This window comes from Notechis scutatus, chromosome 3 (assembly GCF_049901735.1).
Source record: "Notechis scutatus isolate UNSWTSFEM ecotype Mainland chromosome 3, rNotScu1.2, whole genome shotgun sequence".
Taxonomy (NCBI): domain Eukaryota; kingdom Metazoa; phylum Chordata; class Lepidosauria; order Squamata; family Elapidae; genus Notechis; species Notechis scutatus.
This window is the reverse complement of record NC_142011.1, coordinates 7,830,206-7,856,052: the sequence shown is the minus strand read 5'-3', so window position 1 is coordinate 7,856,052 and position 25,847 is coordinate 7,830,206. Positions and strand designations below refer to the sequence as shown.

The 25,847-nt window shown below is 44.6% G+C and overlaps 1 protein-coding gene across 1 annotated transcript; it reads right to left on the bottom strand.

The window, feature by feature from the left end:
• On the bottom strand, positions 1-25,847 carry PCMTD2 (protein-L-isoaspartate (D-aspartate) O-methyltransferase domain containing 2). The gene is made up of 6 exons (XM_026689869.2): positions 25,699-25,847; positions 15,045-15,390; positions 9,425-9,527; positions 8,579-8,750; positions 5,650-5,773; positions 1-3,230 (listed from the first exon to the last, which is right to left on the bottom strand). The coding sequence occupies exons 2-6, from the start codon at positions 15,349-15,351 to the stop codon at positions 2,854-2,856; spliced, it is 1,083 nt and encodes a 360-aa protein (XP_026545654.1). The 5' UTR covers positions 15,352-15,390; positions 25,699-25,847; the 3' UTR covers positions 1-2,853.

Sequence of the window (25,847 nt, the reverse complement as noted above, 5' to 3'; positions counted from 1 at the left end):
TTCAGGTGGAACCATTTTTTTTTATTTGAAACAGACATGTATTTTGATAAAAATCTGTATTTTTGAAACCACTTTCTTTCCAACGGTCTCCATGCTCCAGAAGTAACTTTTATTTTCCAATCTTAATCTCTAAGCTATTTACATCTTTTGACTTCCTTAGGAAAGCAAAACCTTTTGTTAAGGGTACAACTTGGCGATTGTATCTGAAGCTAACAAAAAAAGGATGCTTATGTGAAACTGAAAACAATAAACATTGGCAGATGTCACAGGCCACGTTAGTTTGCTAAAACACACCGACCGGATTAACCAGTGTGTGTGTATATGCTGGTGTGTAGGAATACCACACTGACAATTCCTCTTCTGTTACAATGTTAAAGCCTATGTTATTTCACAGTTATGCTGTCACCCAAACACACATTTTTCTACCTTTGTATATTGATAAAACAACAACTGAACAAAATCACAACGGCTTGCAAATCTTGTTATCTTTCACCCCAAACAAGAGAAAAGGCTCCATAAGATCCTTGCTTTGTTTTTGTTTTTGTTTTGTTTTTCTACGCTCTGGGGAAAAAAAAAGAATTCTAGATCGTTTTTAACAAAGGAGAAGGTGAAGAAAAACCTTCACACAATAACTCTGATCGTTCTTCTTTGAGAAAACACAAGAACAAGTGGAAAGAACTAAAGCTGATGAAAAGAATGGGCAGAATTTATTAATGCCAAAAGAAGAATGTTTACTGAACTAAATGTGAAGATTAAACCCAAGTTGCAGAGAAGAACGTCATAGGTTCTTTGATAAAACAGCTTTCTGGACAATTAAAATTTGAGCCTGCCACAGGGAAGACACTGATGATGTCAAACTTGATGGGCCAAGATGACAACAGCTCCAAAGGCCCAACAGACAGACTCAGTAGAAGAAAAGTGATAACAGAGCATTGAACAATTAACAGCATCGTTCAGAGCAGAAGGAAAGATACCGAAGGAATTCAGCACATAACTGTATCGTCAAGAACACAGCTCTACAAATGATCCTTTGCTATTGTTGACACAGCTTCAGATGACACAACATGAAAGGCAACGTTGCGCATGCAGTGCCTAAGACTAGGGTTGGGGTTTCCCCTGAGGGGGATTCACACAGCACAGATTTATTCAGCTCCTGGACATCGCCACTATATTTCAGAATGAGGAGAGTTGCTTGCCAGAGCTAAAAATGGTTTTTGCCTGCATTTCAACTTAAAAAATAAAAAATAAAAAAAATCAACCTCTGGTTCACTCTTTTCTCACTTAAAGCAGCCAAACCACGAATATGGAGAAGTTAAATGAAGTTAAAACGTTCCACAGGAAATCTAAAGTAAACGGAAAAACTATCTTCGGTCCCCTTGGGGAATATCGTATGATTCTGTCCAATATTTCAGTTGAAGGGGGGAAAAAAACTAAAATTGCAATGAGAGTTTTTACTGCTGCTGCAAACTCTAAATCAGAGGTCTCCAAATTTGGCAACTTTTAAGACTTGTGGACTCCATCATAGCTGACTGGAGAATTCTGGGAGTTGAAGTCCACAAGTCTTAAAGTTGCCAAGTTTGGGGACCCCTGCTCTAAATTCCAACCCAAGAACCAATCTACTTTCCAGAGTAAGGATTTATGTCTTACAGGACACTTTTAAGAAATCTTGTGCCATGTTTTCAAATTAAGCTTTAGCATAGCCGCTATAAAAAAAAAAGAGGGGGGAGTGAATCTAACGTGTGTTTTTAGCCTTTCTGGTTAAGTAGAGGACCCGGGGGAAGCTGAGGGTGGGGGTTAAAGATACAAGAACCCCCTCCATTGGTAGTTTTCTCCAGGCGCTTCCTGTCTGGACGACTAACTACCTGAATGCAAACAAGGTGCCCGATTTTCTCTCCGTGACATACTTGATTCAACCCCCTTGATAACAGACCTTCGAGAAGGCCCAGCGGGTTTGGAGGCAGGACTTTCTTTCTTTCTTTCATCTCCTTCTTCATCACCTGAAATCCGTGTGGGGAACAATAAACCCAGCCAATTTTCAGGCGAGCAAATGGGGAAAAAAAGGCAGACTTCTGCAGCGTTAAGGTGTCGTGATTTTGACTGTCCCTGCTTCAAGCCGCACGCGACCTCCTTTGCTCTCGTTTTAATCTTACTGGAAAAATCTCTTCTCAGGTCTTTCCGGATGGTCGTCTCTGGGGAATCTTGCAAAAAGCTCTGCCTAAACATCCGATGGGGAAAGGCAGGCAGCCCTAGGGTGTTCAGCTGAGGCCAGCCTCCCAGCCCACTCACCAATAAGATATACTTTATTTATATATTTTTTTCCAGTGGGTTGTTGTAGATACGAGGCGGAGCGGGTCCAATTCAACGCAATGATTTGCTGGTTTTTTGTTTTTGTTTTTTTTGCAGGCCAATCGAGGCATTTGGGGTCCCGCCAAACTAATTCCTGAAAGAGAGGAACGAACAAACAAACAAACAAACAGTGTAGATATTCACAGGTATTTCAGCAAATGTGTGATTTTTTCTTTCAGGGGTTTTTTTTTTTTCCTTTTCAAAACCGGCACAACATTCATCAGTTATAAGGGGTTGGCTTGCCACATTCTCTTCCCCACCAAGGAAGTTCTGCTTAGGAGCAAACAGGAGCGCACAAGTCAAAGGAAAGGATCTTGGGAGGGTGGGGAGTAAAAGAGGCCATCCCATTTTTAAATTCCTGGCAGCCGTGTCCCCCAGTTTAAGCTCTCACCCCACGCGGGTGGTTGTGTGAAAAGGTGAGCGAGGGGCCTTGCGTTTGTCAGCCCCGCCGAGCGTTTCATTGTCCTGCCTCCCTCCCTGACGATAATCTCTGCTTCCCCAAGGCTCCTATTTCTCTCTGTAATAAAGCAGGTAATATTTCAAAGGATCGGGGAGAGGCAGGGTAAGAATCTTTTCTCTCAAGGTGTTTGTCGCCGGTTCGGGCTTCAGTTCTGGCACAGGTTTTTCCACCTCTTCCCGGCAATCTTCCTCCAATTCCTCACAATTATTATCCTCCAAAGGGTTGGAGATCCGGCTGGCGAAGACCTCTTTGTCCAAGAAGACGATGGTTTCCATGCGGCGGTGCCGGATGCGCCGCCGTTTAAACCTCGGCGGGTTCCGGAGGCCGTTCCCATTTTTGCTGGTTTCTTGATGGATCAGCTTTTTAATGGTGCCGCGGATGGCAATGCGAGACAGGTCCTGTAGGCTGCGAACCGTCACCGGGGCTGGGAAACGGGAAAGAGGAGAAGGGAACAGGTGAGGGAATCCCCGTAGCATGGCGGGGAATGGAAGGATTTATATTCCTTGCAGACCGCTGGTCGTTTGCGTCCTTTTAGTGAGTTGTTGAGGCCGCTTGGAGGTCTGCAAGGAGTATAAATCCTTCCATTCCCCGCCATCCAGTGAGAGCCAAAGAAGCTTCTTGGAGGAGAAGCAAAACGTCTTCAAAGAAAAAACCAGAAAGTCCAGTTTGCCTCTTGAAAAGAAAAAAGAAAAAAAGAAAAAAAAGCACCTTTGGGATGACTAGCAGGAGTGAAATCTGCAGGGATTGCTAATCTGTTTCAGGCTAAAGGCTTCCTTTTGTATCCCAATGGGCCCAGAGCATATTAAGCAAATAGCCAAGGCAGGCATTCCTTTCCATATTCCCTATCGTGTGCTTGCTTACTCTCCTGTAATCCTGTCCTTTCCGATAAGTGAACGTGGATTTCCTGCTTGCTAATGATCCCAGAACACGACTTCAGCAATAGAGTGGTCAATGTCTGGAATACTCTCCCTGACTCTGTAGTTTCTTCCCCAAACCCCAAAAACTTTAACCTTAGACTGTCTACTATTGACCTCACCCCTTTCCTAAGAGGTCTGTAGGGGGCGTGCATAAGCGCACCAACGTGCCTACCGTCCCTGCCCTATTGTTTCTCTTATTCTTCTTTTATTTTTCTTATATGTACCCATTTCATGTATTCACAACTATGTATACACTTATACTTATTATCTTGTAAACAATTGGCAAATCAAATAAATAAATAAATAAATAAATAACAGAGGTGAGGATTCCTAAGGGTGAGGGGGATGTGGAGAAAAGGGACTGTTAAAAGATTTACCCCTTTCCCCCCCCCAGCTCCCTTACGTGTCAAATTCAGGACTGTGAACGTTCCCTGCCATTAGGGCTCATGGGGGTTGTATCCTCCTGATGTTATACTTGCGGGCAATTTCTTAATAAACCCTTTAAAAAGATTTATTACGGTACAAGCCCAGGCGTCTCCCTTGGTGTTCTCCTTCTTTGGTATCCGTACTGGAAATTCTAAATCAAGCGTTGACATGCAGCTTAACGGAAAGATGGGCTACACTGGTTCAGACTAGGTCCTGGGGAATGAGGGCATTAGGGCCTCTTGCTATCGCTCATCTTACTAGGGCGTGTTAAAAAGTGGGGACCGGTGAGCTAAACCAGAGGACTCCAACCTTGGCAACTTTAAGACCTGTGGACTTCAACTCCCAGCTTTGCTGGCTGAGGAATTCTGGGAGTTGAAGTCCCAGAAGTCTTAAAGTTGCCAAGGTTGGAGACCCCTGAGCTAAACAATCCAGCTCATTATAGCAATGGAACAAGTGGTACACTCTGTATTTATTTATATACTTGCTTATAACCTGCCTTTATTATTTTTATAAATAATTCAATGCAGCAAACATTGTTAATACTCCTCCCTCCTCTTATTTTTTACCCCACAACCCTGTGAGGTGGGTTAGGCTGATGGAAAGTGAGACAAAGTCACCTAGATGTCTTTCATGCCTAAGGTAGGACTAGAATTCACAGGTTTCTGGGGATTGGCCCAAAATCCCACAGCCACTTTTGATGCTTAAGGAGGAATTAGAATTCACAGATTCCTGGTGATTGACCTAGTGTCAGCCTTCAAGATCTTTTGCAACTGCTTTGCATCTTTTGGCTGCCATAAAGTAACGGGGGAGGAGGGGGAATTGTCTGGGAAGAGAGCTGGAGGTGTTACATTCTTGTATTGTATAAATGGAGAATGGGGGGAGTATAAATTCCTGCTTTTAGCTTTCTATTTCTCGCTTGGCTTTCTTTTCTCTGTGCAACTGCAAATCTTTATCAAAATATGCCAAGGTCAACGGACAGAGGCCTCATCACCACCTGAAGATGTCCACATGATCATATCCAGAACTTTTAATTGGAAGAATCTTTTGAACTTTGGGGGGTGGGAACAATTCCATCACTTTGTATATGTGATCTGCGTGCCTAATTTCATAGATTCAGAATTTTACCTGAAGCTACCACTTCAATTTTCAGTAAAAGATTTCTTTCCTCTAATCTATGGAGTCTAAGTATTTCTTTCTTGGATTTTGAATGGAGCACAGACTGACACCTAGTCACCCAGCCATCTTTCATGCCTAAGGTGGGACTAGAATTCAGAGATTCCTGGTGATTGACCCAAAATCCTCCAGCCACTTCTCATGCTTAAGGCAGGACTAGATCTCACAGTCACCTGGTGATTGGCCCAAAGTCACCCAGCTGTCTTTCATGCCTAAGGCGGGACTAGAACTCCCAATCTCCTGGTTTCTAGGTTAAGCACTAGACCCTATCTTCAAAATGGAACGAATGAATACATAAACAGAGCTGGGTAGGGGTGGCTGACTTACGCAAATGAACCAGTCTTGACTTCCCTGAATCTAAATGGTTCGGTTGGATTAGAGGAGCAAAGGAAACAGCCAAGATTTTCTTGGTCTCCCAGGCGGAAGGGCCTGTTCGAGTAATCTTCGTCAACTGTATGCAGAACGACAAAAGCAGAAGGTGAAACGTGGGCTATAGCAGACGTCACCAAACACTCCCACCCCCCGAAACACACAGACTTCTCTGCCTCAGACGTTGCAAACGTGTCCCTGGCTAAACCTAAAACCCAGCAGTTGTACTGGTCGCAATAAACTCCAGCTGCCAGAAGTCTTAGCCATGGCCTCATTGCCTAAGGAATCCTGGGAGTTGCTCTACATACCTGGAAGTTGCAAAGATTGGTTATGGTGGGCTGTATACTACACTTTGTCAAACTCAACAGTTCAAAGTTGGGTGGACTTCAACTCCCAGAATGCTCTAGACAGCATGCTGGCTGGGGGAATTCTGGGAGTTCAAGTTCCGTACCTTAAAAAGTTGTGGAGGTTGAGATACACTGCACCATACCAACACTTCTCAGCAAGCTATTCCTCCCCAGTGATGTCAGCTAGCTCAGGGAATGGGAATGATGGCCCCTTTGTGACTTGTGGACTTCAACTCCCAGAATTCCCCAGCCAGCATGGCTGGCTCAAGAATTCTGGGAGCTGCAGTCCACCAGGCATATAAAGAGGCCATCGTCCCCCAATCCTGAGCTAAAATTTAGTACAAAGGTGTTTCCCCTCTACTATTACAGGCAGTCCTCAATTTACAACCATTCTTTTAGTGATTGTTCCAAGTTACAACGGCACTGAAAAAAGCGACTTGCAACTTGGTTCCCGTCATGGTGCTATTCAACTGGGGTAACAACCGGTTTGGTGAGTGCACGCTTCTGCCGTGTGAATCAGCTGTGCTCTAAAACAACGAAATAAAGCAATAGAAAAGAGCAGGGGTGGGTGGGCGGGGCCAAATGCTCACTGGAACTACTGGTTCGCCCGAACTGGTCCTAACTGGTAGAATCCCACCCCTGGTCTCTGTACTCACGACTGTCACAGCATCCCCCATTACTGAGTCTGCCATCTGCACCTCTATAACTGTCTGGTTTGGTTCTGCAACCCAAAGGACAGACACAGACTTCAGAGAGTAATTAGGACTGCAGAAAAAACAATTACTACCAATCTGCCTTCCATTGAGGACCTGCATACTGCACGAGTCAAAAAGAGGGCTGTGAAAATATATCCAGACCCCTCACATTCCGGACATAAACTGTTTCAACTCCTACCCTCAAAACGATGCTATAGAGCCCTGCACAACAGAACAACTAGACACAAGGACAGTTTCCCCCAAAAAACTTGCTAAACAAGTAATTCCCACAACACTGTCCAACTATTTACAAAGTCTGCACTACTATTACTATTAACCTTCTCACCACTCATCACCCATCCCCGCCCACTTGTGACTGTATGACTGTAAATTTGTCGCTTGTATCCTTACGATTTATATTGACTGTTTCCTAGTATGATTTGATTGCTTATTATACCCTATGGCTATTTTAAGCGTTGTACCTTATGATTCTTGACGAATGTATCTTTTCTTTTATGTCCACTGAGAGCATTTGCACCAAGACAAATTCCTTGTGTGTCCAATAACGCTTGGCCAATAAAGAATTCTATTCTATTCATGTGAGCAAAATTCAGGCACCTGGCAACCTTCTTGTATTTATAACAGTTGCAGTGTCCCAGGTAACCTTCCAAGCTGGCTTCTGACAAGCAAGTCAATGAAGAAGCCAGATTCACTTAACAACTGCCTGATTTAGAAAGTGAAATTCTATTCCCAATTATGGCTCTAAGTCGAGGACTACCTTATGACTACAACTGAGCCCAACATTTATGTTATTAAGTGAAAAAAAGATGTGAATTTGTCCCATTTTGCAAATTTTCCTTGCCATCTTTGTTAAGGGAATCACCACCATTGTTGAAGTAGTAACCCGGTTGTGAAGTGAATCTGGCTTCCCCATTCACTTGGCTTGTCAGAAGGTTGCAAAATGACTCCTGAGCATGGCAACTGTCAGAAATAGGAGTCACTTTGTCAAGCATCTGGATGCAAATCGCGTGAACCTTGGGATGCTGCAATGGTTGTAAAGTGTGGAAAATGGTCCATGAGCAGGGATGCGCTGCTACCCATAGCTAATGTTATAGCCAGTTCAGTGAACCGCCAAATCCCGACCCTGGCTGGCTCCGGCCACCCCTCCCAAAAGTCGGGTCCCCCTGGCCCATTTTGGATGCGAGGTAAATGCAGGACGTGCGTGGAGGCTTGGGGAGGGCAAAAAGCGGACTTCCTGGAAGTTCTGGCCCGTTTCCGGCCTCCATAGGTCCTCTGGAGCCCGGGGGGAGACCGTTTTCGCCCTCCAAGAGGCTCGAGGGAAGCCTCCGGAGCCTGGGAAGGGCAAAAAATGCCCCCCCGCTTCCTGCTGTGGTGCAGGAGGCCGACTAGGCCACACCCACCCAGCAACTGGGCAGAGAACCGGTTGCTGAAATTTTTGAAGCCCTGGCCATGTCACTATTTTCAGTGCTGTTGTAGCTTCAAACGGTCACTAAATGAACTGTTGTAAGTTGAGGACTACCTGTACCGCATTATCCCAATTTATATTGTACCTCAATCCTATTCTGAACAATTGACTCCTCCCTATCAAACGAAAGGTCCCATAATTTCAGCTTCATCTCTCTCCCTCTCTCCCACTTGGCTTACTCCTTCTCTAGGTCTCACCCTCTCCATCCTCCCAGCCATCTTAGATCTGTTTAATCTCTCCGGGGCTCTTTCGTTTGTTTCTTGGCAGCCCGGATAGCAAAGCTCACTCTTTATGGAATTGACCGGACTCAAAAACAGTTATCGGAGACGACCAAAGGCACCCATCAACCACCAGCAAACCTTCTCCTCCAGGGGCATGACGAGAATCCCCCCGACTTTCAGCAAGTTCTTCATGTAATCTTCGTGCTCCTTCTGGACGCCGGCTCCGCAGTAGACGCGGTCGTATTGAGAGCACTCTGGAGAGATTTCTAAGCAGTTTCCAGAGACGAAGGACGGCTCGCAGAACTCAAACCTCAGAAGGAAGGAAGGAAGGAAGGAAGGTGGGTTGTGAACGAGACTTTCAACACAGCACGAGAATTCAACGGCGACAGCAGTTTATTTTAGATTTTTTTAAAAAATCTCACCTTTTACAAATAACTCAAGATGGCGAACATACCTAATACTCCTTTCTTTTCCTGTTTTTTCCCCAACAACAACCCTGTGAGGAGGGATGGGCTGAGAGAGAGGAGGGGCTGGTCCACAGTCATCCAGCTGGGCTTTCGTGCCTAAGGTGGAACTAGAGCTCACAGTCTCCTGGTGATTGGCCCAAAGTCACCCAGCTGGTTCCCATGCCTATGGAAGGACTAGAACTCACAGTCTCTTGGTTTCTAGCCTGATGCCTTAGCCAGTGTATCAAACTGGTTGATTTGGTTCATACACAGGGTTAGAGTAAAAAGAAAAAAAATAAACATATTACATTAAACATAACCCTGGGAACATAGCAGATCTTAACCTCTCAGAACCCCAAAGACAGTGGTTTTTTTTTTCTTCTTCTTACTTGGGTTGCTCAACAAGAGTCTGCCGAATGAGGACAACCTGGACCTGTTTTGGGTTCACTTCCTTCTGAAACTAGGAATTACTGTCTGAAGGGTAGGACTTTTTCTGAAAATCTGCTTTAATGCAACCTAAGTGGCCCCCTCATCTTACTTGTCAAAGCTGTCACTTGTTCTGATGAAGAATTCCAGTTTCTGCTTTGCATATTCTATAACGTCAGCATGAAGCTCTATGCCATGATTTATTCCAAAAGGACCTAGAGGTTTAAGGAAGGGAAAGAGACAGTTACAAAAGACAAGAAAAATACAGACTGAGTTCAACCAGCTTGAAAAACAAACTAAGGCAGAATGATTGCAATTGCATTGGCCTATAATGGGCAGGTACTCACTTAAAGCCACATATAAATAAATTCTTTAGTTTTATTTACTAGTAGAATTGAATTATGTAGTGGGTAAAAAGAGTACCTGGGAAGATCCTGGAAAAGTAATTAAAAAAAAAAAAACAGATCTGCAAACAACTAGAAGCAAACAAAGTTATATCTAGTAGCCAGCATGGGTTTGTTAAAAACAGATCATGCCAAACCAATCTTATTTCATTCTTTGATAAAGTCACTAAATTAGTAGACCGGGAAATGCTGTGGACATAGTATAACTTAGATCTCAGTAAGGCATTGGACAAAGTAGACCACAATCTGCTTCTGGGTAAGCTAAAAAAAATGTGGAATAGGCAACATCACCACCAGATGGATTTGTAGCTGGCTGACAAACTGTACTCAACGAGTAGCCCTTAAGGGTACTACATCCACATGGAGAGAAGTAAGCAGTGGGGTACCACAAGGCCCCCTCTTAGGCCCAGTTACTCTTCAACATCTTTATAAGTGACTTAGATGAGGAAATGGAAGGGGAACTCATGATCCAAAAAGAAGCTTCTTGGATGAGAAGAGAAACGTTTTCAGAGGAAAACAACAAAAGCAAGAAAGTCCAGTTGCCTTTTGGAAAAGCATCTTTGGGGATAGTACAGGTAGCCCTCAACTTATAACCAAAATGTCCACTGCAAAGCAAGGGGGTGGTTAATTGAGGTGCCTCCGATTTTACGACCTGCAGTTGCTAAGTGAATGACACGGTTGTTAAGAGACACAATGGTCACAAGTGAAGGACTACCTATATGGAATAACTAACATGGAAAAATTCTTTGTATTTCACTGAAAAAACCAGTGAGGAAATGTAAGAAGATGACACATAGAGGGATGGGGGGAGAAAAGACAGATGCAGAAAATGTAATTTTGATATTTTTCCTCTCATTTTTTATAGTTTCACATTTTATTAGTTTCTCAAAATATAAAATACCAAAGAAAATAAAACCAATGAGAAAAGTGGCTTTGAACTGTTAGCTTTTCTTTACTTTTCTCTCTCACTTTGCTAATCCTGAACAGAGAGACTGAAACTTGTTGGCTCTTTTCGTACAGCACAGACAACATTCTTAGGATTTGAACTTGCTGTTATTCTGTTTGTAATAATCTCTGCAGGTGTTTGTGTGTCACCTAGACCTGTTTTGCTCTGCTGTGCTGACGTACAAAGTAGGGAAAAACAACAATTAATGATTCAGACTAGGAATGGCTGCAGTTTTTCTCCGCTTTTCAGAACCTAACTGGGATAATAGCTTGAATCTACAGAATGAACATCTGTTAAGAGGGAAATTAAATGAGACATCCAGGGGCATCTAGCTAACACAATGCCTGCGATCCCCTCATTTCTGCAATAAGCGAAGAAAATGATGTATTTCTGCAAGACGGAGAAACTCCCTTTAGCCTAGCCTGTGAAAGGAACTTAAAGCCATAAAAAGCATACATGCATATACTCACTTGTTAGATTAATCTCAGGAACGCTGTAGGGTTTATTCTTTATTTGCCTTCCTATTAATAAACTGATTCTGGCTTCCAATGCAGCTGATCAAATGATTTTAAAAGTAAAATCTCCCAGCCGGGAAATTTGAATCCACAAAGGAAAGAACTTTGCCTTTTTCCTTAAAGGGCAAGGCTTCCTTTTTCTTTCCTCACATATACATTTATATTCACAGAAGAGAATATTTGTAGCTCAGGGTTGAAGTGTGGGGTCCTTGGTGCTCTCTGAGTTTGGCTGTTTTCTGGCAGACAAACAAGCTAACCATAAACAACAGCCCAATTAAGGAACCACCAAGAAAAACTCTCATCATCCTTGATAGGGATGCCTGCTATTTGCCTTTTTAGACCGCTGTTTTCACCTTTATGTCGATGGAGATTCTCAAAAGGTGCTTTTTAACGGAGGCAACTGGACTTTCTGGTTTTTCTTTGAAGTCATTTCGCTTCTCATCCAAGAAGCTTCTTCAGCTCTGACTGAAGAAGCTTCTTGGATGAGAAGCGAAACGTCTTAAAAAAAAAACCTAGAAAGTCCAGCTGCCTCTTTTAAAAAGCACCTTTAGGTTCTCGCCTTTAGCAACTTTTAAGAGGTCAAAGGCTGGAGAGATTACAAACAGTAATTTTAAAATTGCTAAGGTCGGGAAACATGATTGTAGACGAGGGCTTATTTTTTCAGTGCCACCAGTTTGCCATTTGGCGAAACAAGCGGTGTTTGGTTTGTAATCATGTCCACAGAAGCCGTCATTTGATGAGAGTACCAGCAACTTCCAAATGGAGTTACCTGCCTGAATCAATAGGGCTGTGAAGGTGGGTACGAATGCACACACAGATGCAGAGGTGGTGAATTTAGCAGGTTCTGACCAGTTCTGGAGAACCAGTAGCAGAAAATTTTGAGTAGTTTGGAGAACCGGCAAATCCCACCTCTGACTGGAGATATTACAGTCTCCTTCCCCTGCCACGCCCACCAAGCCAGGCCCACAGAACCCACAGTAAAAAAAATTGAATCCCACCACTGCACAGACGTAAACTGAAACAGAAAAAAACAGCCGCCGCCTTCAAAATAAAAGCAACCCATGCAGGCAAACAGGGACATGCAGGCAAACAGGGACAGCCCAAAGGCTGGATGTGGCCAGAGAGCCATAAAATGCCCAGGTCTGCAGTAGGGGCTGGTTATTAAACCGTTCCCGCTTATTCCTGAGTAGGAAAGCGTATGTTCTATTTTCTTGTGTATCTGCAGGGGCGGGGGGTAGAGGAGAACAGGATTTTCTCCTTTTCCAGAACTAAGCCTTAGAAATAAACGTTCAGGTCCCCCTCTTTAACCAGGTCTGAGAGGTTTTGGGATTAATGGTGTCCATGCAAACCCAACGCTTGCATTAACAAGGAGCAACGTTTTAAGAGGTGCGACACAGCGGGGGCAGCTAAACCAAGTTGCAAGAGGCCTAGACCCTAGCCTAGATTAAACCAAGAAATAAACCGACAAACCCTTTAGGGACAGAATATGGGGAAGGGGGGCAAAGGACCCCCAATCGAAGCTAACTAGGAAATATTCCCGAGTAGTTATTTTCAGGACCTAAAAGCCAATGCATAAGCGCACCAACGTGCCTACCGTCCCTGTCCTATTGTTTCTCTATTCTTTTATTTTTCTTATATGTACCCATTTCATGTATTCACAACTATGTATACACTTATACTTATTATCTTGTAAACAATTGACAAATCAAATAAATAAAATAAATAAATAAATAAATAAATAAAACAATTCAAACTGGGGGGGAAACCAACGTCTCACAGCCTTTCCTAGCTCCTAGCTCAAAGGACAAGGGCGTTTGAGAGCTGTAAAATACTTTCACGGTGAATTGAGAGCGCTATAAAATACAGCGGGGCTTAACAGCTCACCCGCAGGATGCTAATCCAGCATAGCGCTGAGTACTCATTTTGTTCCAAAGTGGGTGGAAGGTCACAAAGAGAAAAGTCTAGAAAATGCTAGAAACGTCCCTGGTTTCAACGGGCAACTATTCAACGGGCAGGGATGATGAACTGTAATTCCCCCACAGTTCCTTCCCTCCCTCCCTCTGTAGATACGCCACAAAAGCATATTTGGCAGAAAGGCTCCCTGGGTGGGGAAAAAAAACCTGTTTCGTGGAAATCAGCGATAGCACTTTGCAACCTGGCGGTGCCCACTCTTATTCCAGGCAGTCCTCGACTTACCACTGAGCCCCAAATTTCTGTTGCTAAGGGACACAGTGAAGTGAATTTTGCCCCAGCCGTTAAATGAATCACTACAATTATTAAATTAACTTAACAAGGTCGTTAAGTGAATCTGGCTGTTTGTCAGAGGGTCGCAAAAGGGGATCAGGTGACACCCCACCCACCCCACCCCCGAACACGGCAACCGTCATAAATATGAGTCAGTTGCCAAGCATCCGAATTTCGATCCCATGGCCACGGGGATGCTGCAATGGTTGTAAGTAGGATAAGCGGTGATGCCTCACTTTTTTCAGTGCCACTGTGACTTCAGTGCCAACAGTCACTAAATGAACTGTTGTAAGTCGAGGACTATCTGTATTAACGCTCAGAAGAAAAGAGTATTTTGCTTTCATGAGGCAAGAAGCAGGATTTACAGGGGAAATTTGGCAGAATACAGGGAGTCCTCGACTTACAACGGTTCACCTAGCGACCATTCGAAGTTACGGTGACACTAAAAAAAAGTGACTTACGACTGTTTTTTCATGCTTATGACCAAATAAGTTAAATAGCCTTTTGGTCAAGTAGTCAAAATTCAGAAGTTTGGCAACTGACTCGTATTTATGACAGGCGCAGCGTCCCTGGGTCAAGGGATCCCCTTTTGCGACCTTCTGACAAGCAGTCAACAGGGAAGTCGGATTCACTTAACGACTGTGTTACTAACTTCATAACTGCAGTGATTCATTTAACAACTCTGGGCAAGAAAACGGGACAAAACTCACTTAGCAACTCTTTCACGGTGTCACATGATCCCCTTCTGTGACCTTTGTATGAGCCAAGTCGATGGGGGGGGGGAGCCAGACTCACTTAACAACTGTGTTACTAACTTAACAACTGCCAGGATTCACTTAACAACGGTGGCAAGGAAGGAGGTAAAACGGAGCAAGTCTCGTGTCAACTCATAAAACATTCCTATGCCTGTTTTAGTAGTTGCCATTTTAAAAAAAAAAGGGGGGGAGGAGGAGAAAGGAAATCTGGAAGAGCAGTTGAAAGCGAAAGTACATTCCAACTCTTAACTTTAAAAGATTGTAACTAAAATACCGGAGCTTTTGCCCACGAATGTATTTAATTGGAGAACGTGATTGATGACATCCAGCCCGTGAACGGGCTCGATGGGAGAATCTGGTTTAGGAGACACCCAGGGGGGAAAACAGGGCCACAGGGGACTGTAAATGACGTAGGCCAGAGTTGGCTTCACACAGGGTAGGGCCAGTATGTCGCCTCTAATGAGACCTTTGAAGTTTTTTGAAGTTTGGCTCAAGAATCATGATTTGATTAGAGCGATTGCTGGAATCCTGACAACTCGCTTAACAAAGGCCTCACACAGCAACATATATTTTGGGCTCCGTTGCTGTCATAGGTCGAGGACTACCTGCACAAGACAGTCAAAAACAAGAGGAGATTCAGCTTGGAAATAAGGAGAAACTTCCTGACAGTGAGAACAATCAACCCATGGAACGGAAGTGGCCCTCGGAAGTTGTGGGAGTCCCATCACTTGAGACCTTCAAGAAGAGGCTAGACTGGCACCTGTCAGAAATGGGGTAGGGTCTCCCGCTTGGGCTGGGGGTTGGACCAGGTGACCTACAAGGTCCCTTCCAACTCTGTTCATCTGCATCTGTGTCTAAGACAACTCACCCAAGATGAGCCCGACCATGGAGCTCAGATATCCGGTGCCGCTTCCTAGGTTTAAGAAAGAAAGTCCAGGCTGCAGATCCAGGGCTTCCATGACTTCGGAGTAAATGCAGGGAGCAGAGAGATGGATGTTGCCATGCTTCCAGGCCAAATCTTTATAGGCGTTCTCCTTGAATTCCTCCAGGTAGTAGTCAGCCCGGTCGACCGCCCTGAAGGCCTGTTCTACCAGCTCCGACCGGATGTACTGAGCCTCCTTCAGGTTGTCGATCAACTCGTCGTTGTCTTCTCCCGCGCTCACTGCGCCTCCCATCGTCCACGCCGGTTGCAAAAAAAAAAAAAAAAATCAAGCCTGGATTACAGAAGGAGCAGAAAAAGTATTGTAAGCGATTAAATCTGCAGAGCAGAGGTCCCCAAACTTGAATTCTGGGAATTGAAGTCCATAAGTCTTAAACTTGCCCAGTTTAGGGACCCCTATTGTAGAGATTCTCAAATCATCCAGGTCAGGGTTGTCCTAAAGGTCCTTTTTTTCAAGAGGAAACTGGACTTTCTGGTTTTTGTCTTTTGAAGATGTTTCGCTTCTCATCCAAGGAGCTTCTTCCACTCTGACAGGCAAGTGAGTAGGATGAGGAGCGAAACGTCTTCAAAAGAAAAAAAAAATCCTTCGGTTCCCACCCATCCAGTCAGAGTGGAAGAAGCTTCTTGCATGTGAAGTGAAATGTCTTCAAAAGAAAAAAATCAGAAAGTCCAGTTGCCTCCTGAAAAAAGCACCTTTGGGACCAGGGGTGGGATTCAATTTTATTTTACTACCGGTTCTGTGAGCGTGGCTTGGTAGACGTGGCAGGGGAAGGAGACTGTAAAATCTCCAGTCAGGGGTGGGATTGGACGGTTCTCTGAACTACTCAAAATTTCCACTACCGGTTCTCCAGAACTGGTCAGAACCTGCTGAATACCACCTCTGTTTGAGACATATTATTGGCAACCATCTGGAGGAAGAGTTAAGTAGATACCAGGGGCATATACAGGGAGCTCTCGACTTACAACATTTCATTTAGTGACCATCGGTTATTGGGTCAGTATGAAGTAGTTTCTCTGAATGTGGCCAAATTCTGCTATGCTGCATGTAAAATTAGGCAAACTTTAATTGCCCCACTGTTAAATGGGATAAAACAACTGCAATGATTCACGTAACAACATTTCACTTAGCAACACAAAATTTGGGGCTCAATTGTGGTCGTTAAGTCGAGGACTCCCTGTATGTACAAAACACACACCCAAACCTTGTCAATTACAGGTAGTCCTTGACTTATAGTATTTCATTTAACGACTGTTCAAAGTTACAACGGTGCTAAAAGAAGTGACTTATGACCGTTTTTCACACTTCCGACCTTTGTAGCAGCTTTATGATTGGGTGATCACAACTCAAGATGCTTGGCAACTGTTTCATACTTATGACCGCAGCTGTGTCCCAAGGTCACGTGGGACACAGCCAAGTCAATGGAGAAGCCCGATTCACTTAACAGCCATGTTACAAACCTAACAACTGCAGTGAGTCGCTTAACAACGGCGCCAAGAAAGGTCGTAAAATGGGGCAAAAATCACTTAACAAATGACTTGTTTAGCAACAGAAATTTGGGGCTCAATTTTGGTCATAAGTCGAGGACTCCCTGTATGTAGAAAACACACACACACACACACACACACACACACACACACACACACACACACACACAAATCTTGTCAGTTACAGCCCTCTTTTTCTCACCAGAGATTTCCTCTTAAAAATCTCACAAATACGGAAAAATGAATTCCGCTTGACTTTTGGTCCTGAATTTTTCTCCCACGAGAGCCTGGCCTTTTGTGGGGATCGTACGTAGTCCTCGACTTACAAGCACAATCAAGCCCAACATTTCTGTTGCTACACGAGACATTTGTTAAGTGAGCCTTGCCCCGTTTTATACGCTTTCTTGCCACTGTTGTTAAGTGAATCGCCACAGTTGTTAAGTTAGTAACACGGTTGTTAAGCGAATCCGGGTTTCCCCACTGACTTTTCTCGTCAGAAGGTCGCCAAAGGGGAATCACATGATCCCCAGGACACTGCAACCGTCATAAATAGGAGTCTGTTGTCAACTGTGTGATTGTTGATTGTGTGACCAAGGGGATGGCTTCAAGGGTCGTCGGTCTGAAAAATGCTCATGTCCTTTTTTTTCCCCCAGTGATGTTGTGATTTTGAATGGTCACTAAATGAACCGTTGTAAGCTGAGGACTACCTGTAACAAGTTGCGCTCTGAAGCCTGGTTCTTTCCTAAATGCAGCCGCTCTTGTTGGCTCAAGTACGGTACGTTGGAGATGAAGCTGACCGAGGAATGACTCACCAGGGTCCTGTCTAATTCTGCAGTTGATGAACTCTTGAGCAAAACAATACTGATCCATACTGGGACTGTACTGGGAGGTAGAAAACCACCATTCCTTGTTTCTGTGGTTACCTAAACAAACAAACAACCCCCTACAGTGCAGAATTCTCCACTACACTACCTCGACTTACGACCGTAATTGAGCCTGGAATTGATCAGTCTGAAAATAGTAATTGGCCAACAGAGGTCAAAGAGGGGTACACAATTCTACTGTCATGCCCCTGTCGGAATCTGATTCGGAGGGGAGGCCAAGCATCTGACAGGGAGTGGGAGTGGGGCTCCATTGGCTGTGGAAGAAACTGGGGAAGGGCAAAGTCCGGTTGGGCAGAGCAGGGGAGAGGTAGAGCAAGGGAAAGGGAATTTGGAGGAAGATCCAGGCCCACCCCTCTCCATCCTAGGGCACGCAGGGAGGAACGGAGAAGGGAGCAACATGAGTTGTGTGGCTTACGGGGGAGAAAAGGGCCCTGACTCCTTTCATTAGCTGCAGCTGGGAACACAGCGTTTAAAAAGGGAAGATGCGCGCAGCAAACGGTTGGGAGCAAATCGGGAATTATCTGGTATCGTCAGGGTTATCTGTGTTCCTGGCGTCTTCCCAACTGTGTGTGTTTTGCTGGCTTTTCAAGTCTGCAATTCCTTCTCTTGCCCTATCAAATTAATTACTGCAGCGTAGTTTATTTGGATTTTTAGTTACAGTTTGTATGTACTTTGTTTTCGGACTGAATTTCCTCCACTTAAAGACTGTTCTCCTGGGAGAGTTTTTCTCCAGCCGAAGGTAACCTGGACATTGGAGGCAAAGTTGGAGATAATAAAGGGACTCTTCTTGCTTATTTGACTGTGTTGTCTTTGTGCCACGCCCCTTTGGGTCATCACATCTACTATACAAAACCTGGTATGTGTTCATTGTTGCTTAGATCCTGGCCTTAAAACAAAGGCAACCTCAAATCCAATATTTCAACCAGAAATCCTCTTAAACAAAACAATCTTAAATAATTATCTTAACTGGGGTCATTGTAAGTATCACAAAAATCTTACATACTTTTTTTCATGCCAGTTCTACTGAGCGAGCACTTTGTTAATAACCAAGTGACACTTAGATAGATGGTTAATAATACATTTAGGAAAAAAGAGGAGGGGAATTTTAATTACAGTATTTTGCTCTTCTAATAAGACTTGGAGAAGCAGGCAACCTGGTCTTTAGTTCCCTGTTTAACATGTTTTACTTTGGCACCTGTTCACGAAAACTGATAATCCATTTGTATATAGCAAAACTGTTATCAATAAAATAAAACACACTGCAAAATCTAAATGGGAAATTACCACTTCAGCAGAGTTCTTACTGAACACTTACAAATAATAAGTGTTAGAAGGAACAGATCAGACATCCAGCCCTTGCTTATCAATGGAGACCGAGTGGAGCAAGTGGCCAGTTTTAAGTTTCTGGGTGTTACCATAAAAGAGGACCTGACCTGGGGGTGCTCACATTGCAGCCCTGGTCAAAAGGGCCCAGCAGAGATTATACTACCTGAGAAAACAACAACTGAATGAAAAACTGCTGGTGACCTTCTACCGCTGCACCATAGAGAGTATCTTAACTTACTGCACCTCTGTATGGTTTGCCAATTGCACAGATAGGACAGCGCTCCAGAGGGTGAACGTCATTGCCCAGAGGATCATTGGTTGCCCTCTCCCCTCTTTGGAAAAGCTTTAGAGCTCCCGCTGCCTTAAGAAAGTTCAAAACATTCTCAAAGATCCGTCTCATCCTGGGCACCCCTTTTTTGAATTATTACCATCTGGCAAACGGTACAGGATAATAAAAACAAGGACAAATAAACTGAAAAACAGCTTCTATCCCAGGGCTCTGTTGAATTCTACTGTATAGTACACTGAAGATGGTATTTAATTTCGTTGTAGAATGTGCAATGACAATAAACTAAACTAATGGTGTTGTATTTAGGTGGATTTTGGATAATCTGCAAAACAACTACAAAAAAACAACAACCATGCACCAAGATACCCATTTGTTTAGATTTATACACCAACCTTTCTGCAGGAGATCAGATTTAACTGTTTCTTATCATAACAACAACCTTAAGAGGTAGGATAAACTGAAAGTGTAGGATTGGTCCAAAGTCACCAAGAGAGTTTCTACAGATGGAGTTGAATCTGAACTATAGGTGGTCCTTGACCTACGACCGTAATGGAGTCTTGCCCATCACGGTTGTAAGTCATGATGGTCATAAAACCTGACCGCATATCACATGGCTGGCCTGATTTTATGACCTTTTTGCAGAGTTAGTTAAGCAAATCCATAGCCCACCCCAGTCATTAAGCAAATCCACAGCCATTAAGTTAAGCCTTGGCTGTTAAGTGAACAAAGGTTCGCTCTGTAAGTGCCAGTTTTCAGCAAAACCATCATAAAACATGGTAACGTGACTGCAGGACACTGTACATGGCCCTAAAGGCAGCCATGTTGCCAAGCATGTGCCATTTGGTGGAGGGGTGACTGTTGGATCTTTGAATCGGGGGGGGAGGGAGCAAGCAGCCCCGAGGTAGCTTTGTCATAACTTTGAGTATAGGCAGTCCTCAACTTACGACACCAATTGGGCCCAAAATTTATGCTGTTAAGTGAGAAATTTGTTAGAGTGAGCTTTGCCCCATTTTACGCCACATGTATCAAGTGAATCACTGTAGTTCTTAAATTAAGTGACACGGTTGTTAAGTGAATCTGGCTTCCCCACCGACTTTGCTTGTCAGAAGGTCGCCAAAGAGGATCACGTGACCCCTGGACACTGCAACCCGTCATAAATGTGAGTCAGTTTTCAAGCATCTGAATATAAAGCAGGAGACCACAGTATGTGTGTGTGCGCACGCTGACAGTCAAAAGTGTGAAAAACAGCCATAAGTCACTTGTTTTGGTGCTGTTGAAACTTCGAATGGCCACTAAATGGACTGTTGTAAGTCGAGGACTACCTGTAGTTGCTAAACAACTGGTCGTAAGTGGAAGACCACCGGTACTGGTGGCAGACTTAAAAGGCAGGCAGTAGGCTTGGTTTGTAACTGAAGAGTGTAACAGAGTGGGAAGGGACCCGGTTTCTAAGCTGTGAGATAAATACCTGCATTTTTGGGGACCTGACCTCCCCGTCTGAGCATGAGCAGATGCAGAGCTCAGACAAGGGATAATCATGGCTTGAAATGCGGAGGCTGTGAAGGATTTGCGGCCTCTGACAGAACCTGCCCCAGGAGCTCTTACCTGCCCCAGAGATAATCATATAAGCAGATCATCACCTACACGCTTCTGATAATAGCTAAATTCAACATTCAGGCCCAGAAAAGTATCTCGGACCGTCTTTAGGGATGGGTCTGCCCAGGCCAGAAATGCTGTGCTTCTCCAGATTTTCACAAGAAAAATCTTGCCCTCTTCTGTACACAATAGAATTCCTTACGCTACTTGGCTCGAAATTCTCGGTTTGGGTCATTTAGAACTGGGTCGCTTGCGGTCAGATGTAGATATTGCATACAAAATTATACGTAGTCATGTTTTACCCGTAAATGGCCTTTTCTGCTTTAATTGCATTAACACACACACACGAACAAACCGCTTTAAACTCAATGTAAATCGTTCTAAACTTGACAGTAAAAAATATAGTTTCTGTAATAGAGTTGTCAAAATCTGAATCAGTTGTCTCAGCTACAAATTTTCAGTTTCAGTCACAAATTGACTTCCGTAGTTCTTACTTCATACTTAATTGGTCAATAGAAGGGGCATAAGTGCACTAATGTGCCTATCATCCCTGTCATTGTATTTTTATTCTTTTATTCTTGTTCTTGTTTTTGTTTGACAAATTCCAATAAATAAATTAAATAAAATCTGGTCCTTGATTTGATTTGATTTAATTTTATCATCCAACTGAATAGGGCTGGAAGGGTGCCGGCTCCAAGGCTCCCTTGATGGATCAATTCAGCAGTCTGTCTGGTTTAAATATTGTTTTTGTCACCGATGCCAGTTGGATGCCCTGGAACACTGGCCAGATACGCAAAAAAGGTGATTTATTTATTATTCCATCTTTATTTCTATAAACAACTCAAGGCAGTGAACACATCCAAGACTCCTTCCTTCTCCTATTTTCTCCAGAACACCAACTCTGTGAGGTGGCTTGGGATGAGAAAGAGCAATTGGCTCAAGGTCACCCAGCTGGCTTTCATGGCAAAGGCGGGACTAGAACTCACCATCTCCTGGTGATTGGCTCAAAGCTGATTTCATGGCTAAGGCGGACTAGAACTCACCATCTCCTGGTGATAGGCTCAAAGTCACTCAGCTGATTTCATGGCTAAGGCGGGACTAGAACTCACCATCTCCTGGTGATTGGCTCAAAGTCACTCAGCTGATTTCATGGCTAAGGCGGGACTAGAACTCACCATCTCCTGGTGATTGGCTCAAAGTCACTCAGCTGATTTCATGGCTAAGGCGGGACTAGAACTCACCATCTCCTGGTGATTGGCTCAAAGTCACTCAGCTGATTTCATGGCTAAGGCGGGACTAGAACTCACCATCTCCTGGTGATTGGCTCAAAGTCACTCAGCTGACTTCATGGCTAAGGCGGGACTAGAACTCACCATCTCCTGGTGATTGGCTCAAAGTCACTCAGCTGATTTCATGGCTAAGGCGGGACTAGAACTCACCATCTCCTGGTGATTGGCTCAAAGTCACTCAGCTGATTTCATGGCTAAGGCGGGACTAGAACTCACCATCTCCTGGTGATTGGCTCAAAGTCACCCAGCTGATTTCATGGCTAAGGCGGGACTAGAACTCACCATCTCCTGGTGATTGGCTCAAAGTCACCCAGCTGATTTTGAGACTCAAACTCACTCTCACTTTCAAGCTTGGTGACCTAACCACTAGACCAAGAGTCTTCAGACTTGACAGCTTTAAGACTTGTGGACTTCAACTCCCAGAATTCCTGAGCTAACATGACTGGAGGAGGAATTCTGGGAGTTGAAGTCCATAAGTCTTAAAGCTGTCAAGTTTGAAGACCCCTGCACTAGACCAAACTGATAATTGCTCTTTCCTTCCCTCATGAACTATTATCTATTATAATATACCTTCAAGTCTACCTTTCCCCACCAAGACTTGATTCTGATCGTGAATTGAAAAGATCCTGAATTGAAAAGGTCACCTTTCCCCTCCCTTCCATCTGTCTCTACTCTCTTTTTTCGAATAACAGAATAACATCATTGGAAGGGACCTTGTGGGTCATCCAGTCCAAACCTCCCCCCACCGCTTTGTTATCGAACGATGGTTTCTAGAAGTGAAAATAAAAAGGATCGCTTTCAAAGATCAAACAAAGAATGGATATTGATAAAGGAGAATATTTATAGCTCAAGGAACGGATGTTCCCAGTATTTCTACTCAGCCTCTGATGGATCCTACAAAACTCGGACGAAAACCAAGAATCCGAAATGGGATTTAAGTAGAAATGCACCTCTTTTTAGCATTCAACTGCTGGTGCTTCCTATGGCTTAATGCTTACTGTCAGCACATATATTTGGAATAGTCGAGTGCCTTCCTTTTTAATTTACTGTCCGTTCTTCCCTGAACAACATATTCAAAGTCACAAAGGTCCTCCATGCAAAAGGACACGTGCTCTCTGACCTGGCTGGTTCTCTTGTTACAGGGGCTATTAGCATGCTTCTATATGCTTTGTTCAGCCACAACAAGAGATAATGGGCTTGCTGCCAACCCAAGGCACACTTACTGAAAACAAGGACTCCTGCCTACGTTGCCCTATCGCTGAAGGACTGTGTATCCCAGGGGAAGGAGGGTGTGGAGGGATAATGAATAGCTTTCTTCTGACAACAACACACTCATGTTGCAGCCCAGGCCTGCAGCAGACAGCCTGGTTTCCAAATGCAAAAAAAAAAAAAGAGAACCTTTTTTAAAAAGTGTGTGTTGTGTTTCTTTTCCTGCTATATGACCATCACAACCCTGGCATTTGCTCCACACAGACCGACAAGAGTGTCAAAACTTTATTCCTTGGATTGGCAGCCCAGATGTTCCTTCTATTTACAGCAATGAAGTTTGTGGGCAGAACTTCATGTATATTCACAGGACGCAACCTGAAACAACGGAAGTGATTTTCGCCTGAAAGGAAACGCTCAGTTTTCAAAGCGAACAGCAGCAGAGAAATCAAAGAAATCCTTTCAAAAGGAAATTCCTAGCACAAGCACTCAAAAGATACCACATAGCCATTCTGAACAGGTCTGTGGGCATACAGGTTTTCTTAACTTGACAACAGTTCATTCAGTGACCAAAGTTACGACACTACTGGGAAAAAAAAACATGACCATTTTTTACACTTAATGACCACTGCAAACACCCCCATGGTCAGACCTGGGATCGTGTGATGACTTTTTGTGACCTTCTGACAAGCAATGTCGATGGAGAAACCAGATTCACTTAACAAAAGTGTTACTAACTTAACAACTGCAGTCATTCACATCAGTGGAAACCTTAAGAAAGGTCGGAAAACGAGGCAAAATTCAGTTAAATAACTGCCTCTCTTAGCCAGATAAATTTTGGGCTCAGTTGTGATTGTAAGTCAAGGATTACTTGTACAGGAATGCACCTTATTGGGCATTGTGAGAAAACGTATAATCTTCAAATGCCCTGTAAAATTGCAGGTTTTTTTTTAAGAAATGGCAGAGAAACACAGCACCACAAGACAAAATCTGCAAAAGTTGCAAGACTGTACAACAGCAGCTTCTACCGGGACAAACAGCCAGAAGGACTTTTAAGGATTAAAAACCAGGATAAATATTTACCTATCTCCAGTATGCGAGTTGGGGTGGTGGTGGTATTATGAATACAGGGGCAGAAAGCCAATCCTTTCTCCATAAGGCAAGCAACACATCGCCAAGAAACTAAGGCCAAGGCCTACTTACGAGGAGCCTCTGTGGCGCAGTGGTTAGAGTGCAGTACTGCAAGCTACTTCTGTAGCCAGCTGCCTACAATTTGGCAGTTCAAATCCCACCAGGCTCAAGGCTGACTCGGCCTTCCATCCTTCCGAGGTGGGTAAAATGAGGACCCAGATTGTTGGGGGAGATATGCTGACTCTGTAAACCGCTTAGAGAGGGCTGTAAAGCACTATAAAGCGGTATATAAGTCTAAGTGCTATTGCTACTTCAAGAAAGATAAATGGGACAATAATTTTGGTATGTGTGCTTGATGTTGCTCTACACTGCCGAAATGGGTGTTAGCCAGACTTCCCCAGTCTCCAACTATGTGGGAACAGCTCCCAGACTCCTCAGCAAAGGCCGGTTGCCAAATTCCACACATCTGGAGAGGCTCTCAGGTTGATAAACATCTGTTTATCAACATTTTGATATTTATTTTGGCAAAGAAATGCCAAAGTCCCATCCACTGCCAGCCATTTATTAGCCCAATAAAAGAAGCTTGCTTTGATGGAAGATGTTACACAGAAAAACAACCCAACCAGCCGTCAAACTTTATACCAAAAGGGCTGCAAGGCAAGCCACAAACCCCCCGCCCCCAGCAGGGCTATTATTTCCAGATGAATCTTTTCAAGTGCCCTTTGAAGGGTTCACCAGGGTGAGGGAAGATTTCCAAATATGGGGGCTACTCCCCCCACAGTCAGTATGGCAAGCTAGGCACTGTGGGAATCCCTAGTAGGGAATCCACCCCTCCCATGATGCACAGCCAGAATAGCAAGCTGGGCTCCATGGGAATCCTTGGCAGGGAATCCCACCCTCCCATGATGCACAGTCAGAATGGGAAGCTGGGCACTGTGGGAATCCCTAGCAGGGAATCCTTCCACCCATGGTGCACAGCCAGTGGGCCGGTGGCATGCAGGACAACATGGGATTCCCCAGCAGACCAGAGGCTCTTCTGCTTCCTGGCCTTGGGCCCAGCACCCCTCTGGAGTGCATCTCCCTTCCTAGCATGCCCACCGACCCTGGCCATGGATGATGGGTCCTGTGGTCCAATCAAGCGCCAGAGCGGTTCTACCCCCTCCCCTCCCGGAGGAAAAGGGAAGAGAAGGCTCACCTCGCAGAAGCTGGGGCAGGAGGGGGGAGGCTGTTGCTGGGGGGGAGAAAGGGGCGGGGGAGGCTGTTGCTAGGGGGCAGAAAGGGGAGGGGCCTGGCTGCCAGGAGCGAGGGGGCTCTCCCCCGGCCTGCCATCACTTGAGGACGGAGGGAGCCCTGAGGAACAACAGCCGGCGCAGCTCTACCTGTTCCTCCAGCGCCACAGCCACCTCCGCCGGCCCTCCGAGCCGCCAACTCTCCCCCGCCCAGCCACACGCCGCGTCCCACGGCTGTAAACAGAAGCCCAGCTGGCCAACAGCCCCCTCAGGGCAAGCGCTACTGCGCAGGCGCTGCC